The 10,069-nt window shown below is 41.1% G+C and overlaps 1 protein-coding gene across 15 annotated transcripts in view; it reads left to right on the top strand.

Moving 5' to 3' along the window:
• The first annotated feature begins 671 nt into the window (after window positions 1–671).
• LRCH3 (leucine rich repeats and calponin homology domain containing 3) overlaps window positions 672–10,069 on the top strand; it is a 71,076-nt gene continuing 61,678 nt past the window's right edge. For 3 of the 15 annotated variants that reach the window (XM_064516761.1, XM_026093468.2, XM_026093462.2), the window contains exon 1: window positions 682–1,017. In XM_064516761.1, the coding sequence (XP_064372831.1) occupies window positions 780–1,017 (238 nt within the window). In that variant the 5' untranslated portion in view covers window positions 682–779. Of the gene's footprint in view, window positions 1,018–10,069 lie in introns of all 15 variants that reach the window. The other 12 variants (XM_026093469.2, XM_026093463.2, XM_064516760.1 and 9 more) reach the window with 11 other exon arrangements.

Below are 10,069 nucleotides of genomic sequence, written 5' to 3'. Positions count from 1 at the left end.
CACTGTAATCTAAGCATTTTATTACAGGATCAGTGCGAACACCGTGATAAACTACCGTGGTTGTGTTTGCAAGTAAGGACACTGGCAAAGAGAGATGCTGGCAGGAGCTGTGCGTATATGAGCAGTGGAAGTGCTGCTGTTAACTGTATGTGGGGGGAAAATACTGCCTAGAAGATGTTGAGTAGGGCGAGTTTCTGACCTGGTGCGTGACTCTCTTAAGTTCTTACTTTTTCGTTACCGGCTAAAATCTGTGTGGTTGCCAGCTTCAGACGGCATTCAGACATGCAGCAGGTGTGTGTGTGGGGGGGGTTGTTTTTTGTTTTTTAAGCAGCAGGTCTGTGCTTCCTGGAAGTGAGACGAGCAGGTACGCAGACATTTCAAACTGTGATCTTTTAAGGATTAGCGACTAGGGCGCTCTCCAGGTGCCAGAAAACTTGAGTTTGTGGAAGTGCTCCTGTGGTGCCCCACCCAGGTGGGGTAAACCAGAATTTACGTTGGACCGCAGGTGAGACATGGGCGCTTGAGCCGTTGCCAGGGGGAGGTGGGCCCGCCTGCGCCCTGCCTGCTCGGAGGGGAGGGAAAAGCGGCCTCGAAACGAGCCAGTTCTAGGTTTTCTGCCAGATGCCTCCAGCCCCCCCGCCCTTCCCGCCGCGTGGGGGGCGGGGGGCGCCCTGTCAGTGTGTGGGTGCGCGCATGCGCCCTGCGTGCCAGTCCCTGGGCTTTCCCGCGCCTGCGTAGTAGTGCGCGAAACCGGAGCGGCGGAGGGCTGCGGCGGCGAAATGGCGGCCGCGGTGCTGGTGGCGCCGGAGGGCGGCTCTGCCGTGATGCCGGCGGGGAGCTCGGCGACATGTCCCCCTCCGCCGGGCCCCTCGGGCCCGGGCTCGTGGAGCCGCTCCTTGGACCGAGCTTTGGAAGAAGCGGCGGCCAGCGGCACGCTCAGCTTGAGCGGCAGGAAACTCCGCGACTACCCGCGGGCCAGCGCCGCCAACCACGACCTCAGCGACACCACGCAGGCCGGTGAGGGACGCGGCCCGGAGCGGGGGGACCCGGCGGCGGGGCGAGGGCTGGAAGCGGCGGGGAGGGGACCGGGGGCAGCCGGTGTGACGGGGTTTGGCGGCTCCCCCTCACGGCGGGGGGGGAGGGAGGTCTGGCTGCCCACCGCCAAAACGGCCGTTGGGGGGGGCGGGGGGGCAGGTCAGCCAGACCTCCCCGAGTGCGGGGCTGATGCTGGATGCACGAGGAGGAGAGGTTTCTCCTGCGAGAAAACCCCTTCCTAACGCAGGCTTGGAGCGGTTGGGCTGTGCCCCCTCCGCCCTTCCTCTTTGTGGGTGTGTAGGGGGGATCCCCCCTCCACCTCCTCCTCCTCCTTCTCCTCCTCCTCCTCCCGGCTGCGGGAGGCGATCCCGGCCCCCCCCGCCCCGGGGGCGATGCTTGGCATATTTCTCCTCGGGCTGTTTCTCCTTCACGCCTTCCCCTCCTCCCTTCGCTCTCCGCCCTTCCTCTCGCCTTCCGAGAGGCAGGATGGGGAGCGCTGGTGCGGGGTGCCCCCCCTCCCTCTGCCCCTCTCGAGGCTGGGCGCTGCCATCTCCCGATTTGTTTTTCCTCCAGTTGGGAGGTGCTGCATTGTTCGAGGCTGGGTTTTAAGAGTAGTTATGAGTCCTTTCTGAGCATCCACTGCTCGCTGTTGTGGTTTTAGTCGTGTGTGTTCTTTTGCTGATGTATGTGTGTCTGTGTATATAAATATATGCATGCACGCATGTATATACACCCTCCCTATCTTTTATCTTGCCCCGTTGGCAGGGGAAACCAACTTTACAAAAAGAGCTGTCAAGTGTATGTGAGCTAAAGAAAGTGAAAACTATTTCTTGTGCTCTTATGCTACTATTATTGTCATTTCTGACAGCCATGTGCAAGATCTGAAAGGTATTGTGAAAAGAAGCATGTCCCCTTACTTTGTTCTCCCTTAATTCTAATATAGAAAAATAATAATGATTTTTAAGGAATACTTTAAAAGGTACAGTAAACAACAGGACAATTTTTTCTGCTTTGCTCCCCAAGTATGCTCATAGGGAGTAGATTAAAAATGCATACTTTGCATTTAAACAATTTGCTCATAAGTAAAGACACATGCAAACATTTATGAATTATGTTAACATATTGTATTGAACAGAGAGGTAAGACTCATAAAATGAGTGTTTTCATGGGATGCAGAACTCTTCTTAATGCGTTATATAGAGCAAATCTTGTTTGCATGTGTTTTAATTGTGTAGTTGTATAAGCAAAGTATAAATAGTCATAGAAAGTATTGACATGTCACTTTTAGCTTTGATTACTTCTTAGAACTTTTTCTGTCAGTTGAGTTGTGATGCTTTTGTTTGACAACACTAGCTAAAAAAAACAAACTCTGAACATCACTTCTAAAAAGTTGCCATGTTTGTTAGCGTGTTGATATACTACCAGTTGAATATTTCAAAATGGAGCCTCCCTTAAAATGGTTTAACTTCACACTGTGTCATGTAATGTCCTGTTTGAGCAAAAAATCTGTCAGAAGAGTACTAATATCGTGAAAAAAAAATCTTGCTGGGGGCAGATCTGCTTAGTTTGGCTTGAACACACCTATAAATAGAAAATGCTCCTTGTTTGAGTATGAAATATTTCTTGTTCAGATGGTTCTCTACAAATGCAATTTCACAATGAATATATAGTGGGCTAATCTGTGGGTAAATGCAACATACTCGTTTGTGAGGGATTGGGGCTTTTTGTTTATAATACTATTCATTTACTGTATTCTTGAACAATTTGTGGGAATTCTTGTTTCCGCAAAGGTTCCCATCTATTGTGATGAATATTTGCATTGTAGTTGTTCAAGAAGCATTAAATGCCAATAAGCAGCAGTGCATACCATACACTTTGTGCATTTTTCTTCACAATGAACCTTGGAAAAAGCTAAGACTGTTCCTAAGTTAAAAGAAGTAGAGCTTATTACTGAGTGAGGAAAAAGTTCTGTTTAAGTTCTCAGTTTTGAAGTCTCTTGTGAATAACTTCATCTCGTGCCTCTTTTTGGTAGAACCTGCTCTATGACTTTTTGTGTTTTGAATAAGGCTGGGCAGTGGAAAGAAATCATTCAAGTGTTCCTGACCCTCAAGTGTCAGTTGAGCTACAGGTTTAATCCACTTCTTTCCCCATGTCGATTTCCTTCTTGTGAAACTTCCAGCTTCTATTACGTGTTAGTAGCCACAAATAATATGGTATAATGCAAAGTGCATACTAGGTGTTATAAACACGTAAAAAAAACCCTGTAGACTCCCAAGTGTCTTCCAGCATGCTGTTCTGCAAAGACTCAAAGCACATCAGGTGGGGCAGGTATGCGTGGAGCTTCACCAAAATTACTGAGATTTTCCAAACTATGAAACTGAGGATGTAATAATTAAAACTCAAATCTTACTGCTTTTTGTACAGATACCTCTCTAGCATGGATTGTGCTATACTGGTATAGCTCGTTCCCATTCTTGTAGTAATAAAAGTAATTGCGTTTCACTGTAACTGCATCTGTGTTAAAGAGGTGGCAGTGAATCGCATGCCTTATTAGTGTAACTGCACTGCTACAGAACTAGCTTCTAGAATAGCCTTAAGCCTTAACAGAAGCAGTGGCCTTGACTGGAAGCTCTTGTTAACATGGATGAACCACTAGAGTGGGTCGGTGGGAAGAGCAGGGTATAGAGATTAGAAATATGCTGCATCAAGTTTACCTGTATGCTCTGTTTGGATATTGAAATTGGCTGGGGGGGGGGGGGGAATACCTATAAGTGGATAGCAACCAGAAAGTGAGTTTTCAAATGTTACATCATTGGAAAGAGCATGTTTCTTTGAAACTTTGAAGTGTTCAGAGTTTACAGTACTACTAACCCTAGAGCTCAAGCTCTTATAGCTGCTATTGCATAAACTCATTCCTTGATTCTCTTTGAGCTAGATAAGTGCCCTACTAGTTTCAAATTAGTAGGAATAACCACAGTATTTACTGCACCAAATCCCAACTTTTATAAGTTTATTTAATTGTCTTGTTTTCTTTCACTTACTATACCTACTTTCAGATGGCTCTAGACTGTATTCAGGCAGTTAATGCCTGAATGTCCAAAAATGTGCACAAATGGATGTGGTATTGGATGTGATGGCACAGTACTGTACACACAGTACTGCTTTGTTTTCTGTGTCAGAGCAAAATACAAAAGTTTTTTTTAAAGTAATATTCTACTGTATTGCTTAATATCCTGTAAACTTAAAAAAAAAAAAAAAAAAAAAGTATGTTGTGCTGCAGGATAACAATGATAACAATGGTTTTTCCTCATTGATATTTTTTCCTCAATGACATTCTGGCAGATCTCTCTAAGCAGTAAACTAAGAGTAAACTTTCTTATGCTGAAGAATAAACAATGAAAAGATAGTCATAGATGGGTATGCTGAAAAAAAAATCGTGCAAGTAACTGTTGGATTTTGATCCAGTTGTGTAAAAATACTAGTAATAAAATGCATACATTTCTTATACTTGAATTCTTGAACTTTTTTGTGCTATTTTGAAAGTATAGCTTAGCAATATATTTGCTTCAAAAGCTTGAAAATCTAAAGCCCAGATTATAAAAAAGCACACGTGAACTCCTCTGAAAACCTTTTAGCAGTCAATTATCATAATCTTTCAAGCAAGGTGGGAGGTGTTGATTTGTTTGTGTTTGGTTACTAGCCTTACTGCACTCTTAATCAAGGTGGAAAATACTCTCCCCACACACACACACCCCATTACTGTGGTCCTGTGTATTTTATTGCCAGTATGGTGCTTTTGTACAGAGATGTGATTTTTCAGGTTGACTGTAGCCCTCTAATGAAATGTAAATTGCATCTGGCAGCTCATTCTCGTGGATTGGCTGCAGTAGTGTTATTCCTTGTGTTCTGGTCCAGTTGTGCTTGAGACAAAATACGCAGGTATCCTTCTTAACTGCTCCATGAACAATCATCAGCACCAAGTTTCTGGCAGGTGTAACTTGACTTTGGCAAAATATTTGATAAACAGGGTTTGCTGCATTTTTATTCTGAAAGTTATTATATTTCTATTAAACATCAGTGGGAGAATTAAATTTGTCATTAATCACGTGCCTCAATCACAAAACTCTCCCTGCAGAGTGAAACCTGTAGTAATGTCAGAGCCTCAGCTGCCCTCTGGAAGCTGCTGTCTTCCAGATGCTGAGGACCCACAGAAGGCCTTTAAAACCAAGATTAGTGTTCTCTGTTGTTTTCAGAAGGTAGGTAACTTAAGCAGGCATTGAAGTAATACAATAGTGAGTTGACTTTTTTTTTTTTTTTTTTTGCCCTGGAATTAAGATCACATAATAAGAAGCAATGTACAGACATAAAAAAAGGTGGGGGGAACCAAGCAACTTATAATCGAATTGAGGATAGTATTTGCTTGCAAGCTTCGGAATGGGTTGTTAATAGGTTAGCTCCCTACAGTGTGATGCAATAGTTCTAACATTCTTGTACATGTGGGATGGTTTATTCACAAGAAATGCAGTATAATGGTAATTTAAATACTAAATGAGAGGGAAGAGGGGGAAGAAGCTGTTCTTTATGCTCATCCCTTGCAATTTAATTTGAATTTTAGGAAATGACTCAAACTTACAAAGCTTATGATGACAAAGAATGAGCAAACTTCTTCGTTAACAAAACAAGAATGTGCTTCTGTTTTTCTTTCACGCTCTTTCATTTAGCAGCATTATCTATCCCCATTTTATTTGGATTAAATTACAACCAATTCGTTCATTCCACTTATGTTCTCAACCAGGGAATAGGAAAAGGAAGGGCTATAAACCATCTGAACTAAACATGAAAGGAAACATAGTTGCATTTTGCCAGTGTTAATGTAGACTGTGATGTCATCATTTGATAACTTTCCCAGTGGCCTGAAGCATACATTGAACAGGAAAGTTATTTGTCAAACCCTCCAAGACAACTCTAATTACCTAAACCACTCACTGTGTCCACTTTTAAAGGAGAAAATGGGAATATGTGGGTTTATGCAATAAAAAAAAAGACTGTTGTATGGAGATCGACCAGTAGGATAATTATATGCTGAGTACTATATCATGTTTCTGGAATATATTAATAATGAAAAAGGATAGCAAGACTCTTGAAGAAAAAAAATTGTCAGCTACTACCTTTTTGAATGACTTTGCCAGTAATGTGTCCTGACGTTTTTCTTCTTAGCAGCCCTCCATAGAAACAATAAAAACTGACCATAGCATCGATACACTTTCCATACATTAACTGCTTGTATGCATTTGGAAGGATTACAGTGATTATTTGACTGTTCTGCAGTAAGAGGTCTCATCAGTATTTTCACTTCCTGCCAGAAATATGGTTGATATTACTTAATGAAACATAAAAAAGCTTTAGAAGTACAGTATGGCTCATATAGCAATGCCAGTATTTCCCAAACATTTGTTCTTAAAAGCCACAGCAACAGAGTCCAAACCATCCTAAAATTAAATAATTGCTTGAATAAAACTCATTGGATTACTGTATCTTGAATGTTATTTCATTATAATCTTTAAGAGAACTTTGAGGGAAAAGGGATGATTCTTAGTTCAAGTAGCTGGTATTTAAGTCAGAAGAGATTATAGCACCAGTCTTTTATCTCTGAAGTTTCAGTATTAAAATCAAAATCTAACATTTCATTACGATTCAGACTTCTGTGCTCGGATGTTATAGTTCCCTCCACCCCCATCAAAATCCAAGCAGAAATATGTTATCCAGAGGTCCTAATGGAGGTGGGGAGAGAAGAAAGGATGATGACACTCTTCCCCAAAACTTGGTAGTTTAGCAAAGAAGGGCTCTTCAGTTTTAGACAGTAATCTAGCTCATTCCATTTGATTGCACTTTTCAGTCTTGCCTCCTAATTTTGTCAGTCCTCTAATAATACATGACTTAGTCCCTTGATTTTTTTTATTTGTTATGCCCCTGTTACTGGAAGGCCTGGGTCATGCTTGTGCTGTATGCATAAATGCTGGTAATTCTTAGTCTAGGCTAAAGGAATTATCTGAGGGTGGTGCTTTGGTAAGTTGGTAGTTTGAGGTCAGTCTTCTTGCTTTTTGTGTTACATTAAGCAAAACGTGGAGAGAAGTTGACTGTGGTAGTTTATAGTTCATTTTTGCTGAATGTGGCATACTGGTTTTTGATGGAAAGCTGAGGCTTGCGGTAATGCTCCAAGCTTCTTGGTGCACAGGTAGTTTTTTGCTTAATGTTTATATAGCAACAAGGAAAGTGGGGTCTGAATTTATATTTCCTAAGCCATGTTGGAATAAAAGTAATGTGCAAAATTTGGAATGCCTTTATTTAGTGAGTTGATCTTAAAAAAACAAAAACAATCCCACAATCAACTCTTTTACTACTAGTAAACTCTCTTAAGTGGTGTTCACAATTGCCTGTGTTTCTAGTTGCTTCCCTAGCAGTCTTTGACTTTCCTGCCCCCAGTGATTTGATACCATCATGATTAGATTTTTTTTTTTAATACTGACTTGTCTGTGTACACACTTTTAGTTATATTTTTGGAGATAACTGTGTAATCACATAAAAAGGCAAGAGGAAAGGGACTGGTAAGTGAATATATTGCGTCCTGTGGTCATACAGGGGACAAATTGGAGCTTAGGAAAAAACTGAATGGCTTTGTTTCTCATTGTTTTTTCCAGCCCTTTTCTCCTGTGGTTCTACCTATGCTTGGAGGTAGCAAATTTGTATTAATTAAGTACTCCTTGAAGTCGATCATAAATCCAAAACCTAATGAGATCCAAGTTCTATGCTGATGCCAAAAGGGGAAGTTCTGTCTTCACCTCCTGCTGCACAGTCAACACCAGCAATTGTGTTGCCTTCCAGCAAGCTATTTTGTACTTACCTGGCTGAAAACTAAGCCAGCAACTAGTTTTCAGTTGGATCAGCTTGGACAGCTCACTACACTTTCACATGTGTGTGAGTGCCAGCAAACAGAAAGGGTGGAAAGACTGTCTGAAGTGACAAAGAGAATGAGGGCCCATTTTGGCAGAAATGCAAGATTAAGTTGACTCGAATCGATTGTGAAATCACACTTTAACTCTATTTTGTAACACTTTATCAATGATCTCTTGTAAATTTGCTAATTATAGTTTGTAAAACAACATGCTAGCCTCTGAGTCTGTGGATCTAGGAATTTTTTTTCTTTTAGAGCGTGCCTCATTGAGTTAAACTGCAATCAGTGACACTTTACTGCTGGCAGATTCCAATCACATGCTTCCATTTGGCAAAATATATTACTTTATGCAAGTAATTTTAAACTGATGGTTTAGGTTTAGCTTTAGTTGACATAATTAGTTTCTTCAGTAAAATAAACCAGCATTTAAGAGTTAGTTACAACAAACGTTGCAAATTATATAGCATGTGTTAAAAATAACATTACATGGAAGCTAATGAAAAGGCTATAACTCAATTCAAGGGTTCTTCTCTCTTTAACAATTAATGAGGCTTGGATCTCATGGTTTCCGATGTTAGCCAAACAGCTTTAATGAATTGCAGTTGTGTATTTAGCTGAAGTCATAGGCTATGCAGTGTGCTTTCTTCTTTATCCGCTGCTGTTTATGCCACCATAATGGAGGGGAGGAAAACCCATTCATGTTAAAAATGCCTGTAGACTTTGCCAGTGTGAGTATTAAAGGAATTAAAATACTGCTTTAGTTCTCTGAATTATAGATATCTTAAGACACGAAAGTGTACTACGTTGTGGTCTTTGTAGGATAGTTGTGTATAAGTTGGTATTTTTGTTTGTGTTCAGAAGGAGGGCCTGTTTTTCACTTAGAAGCTCCCTAAACGGTTCCGATAGTCCTTTACTTCAGCTACTTCAGCGTCACTTAAGATTCCGTACTACAAACCGCTGCTTTTACTGACAGAGCCTGTAAGTCTCTCTAGAGTGAGGAGAGTCTTTGTTCTTTCTCAATTGGTCTGTTATTGCTTGTGAATTACAGTATTTACAGTCACAGTCTTCTCTATATGTTGTCCAGGCACTCAAAAAAGAGGATATGCCTGAAAAGACCCATTTGCTATGCCACCCAGGTATTGACTCCTTTGCACATAGCCTTTAATGATACTACTGCTCTCTGTAGAGGGTGATAGGATTAATGAGCATCTGTTCAATTTTTTTGCCTCATTGTTCAAGGAACTGTGTGAATTCCAGTGTCTTTATTCTGCATATTGTTGAAAGTGAGCACTGAATTCAGAAATGTGTAATTGTCTTCTTGGGCTTTTGGGTAGTGCACCTTACAACTGAATAATCTTCAGACACTGTTTTTCATGTAATCTGTCAAGTCAAGCAAGGTGATATCACTGCATTTTATAGATACAAAACATGCAATCATACAAAGATTGAAAGCAATTACTAATTTGGGGTACCAGACTTAGTGTCTGAATTTTTAGGCAACCCAACCATTACATATTACTATATTTTTTTTCAAAGTACAGTTCTTACTAACTTCAGCTGCATTGGCGACTCCTCAAGAGAACTGGAAATGAAGCTCAAACATCAAGAAAAAAGGGAAATAGGTCATTAATGATGACCTTTGAAAAAGTACTTCACAAGATTTGCTTAGCATCATGAAGGAAGTACATGGCAGTGGCAGGATGCAATCGATTTCTCCAAAGCAGCGTTCACACGCTTTCGTGTCAGCCATCCCTTTTTCCTTCTGCAACTACTTCATTCCCTGATGCATCTCTAGTTTTGCAACTGTAGTCTTACATTAGGCTACTAGTCCTGATACTTAGAATAAGTTCATCTTGTATGATGAATGCTATGGGAATAGAAAAATCTTGAAGGATAAAAAGAAAGAAAAGTTGTATGTGGTTGTTAATTAAAGACTTGCGGATGGTAGATGTGCACAGGAAGTGAGAAATTAAAGTTATGTGGACATCGGTGACTATAAACTATCCTGTCTGTGTGCTTGGTTTGCCAGTCTTGTATAGTTTTCTAAGTGAGTTTTCTCTATGCAAATTATTGACACATTTT

Source organism: Dromaius novaehollandiae, chromosome 9, assembly GCF_036370855.1.
Source record: "Dromaius novaehollandiae isolate bDroNov1 chromosome 9, bDroNov1.hap1, whole genome shotgun sequence".
Lineage (NCBI taxonomy): Eukaryota > Metazoa > Chordata > Aves > Casuariiformes > Dromaiidae > Dromaius > Dromaius novaehollandiae.
This window is presented reverse-complemented; position numbering and strand designations above follow the sequence as displayed.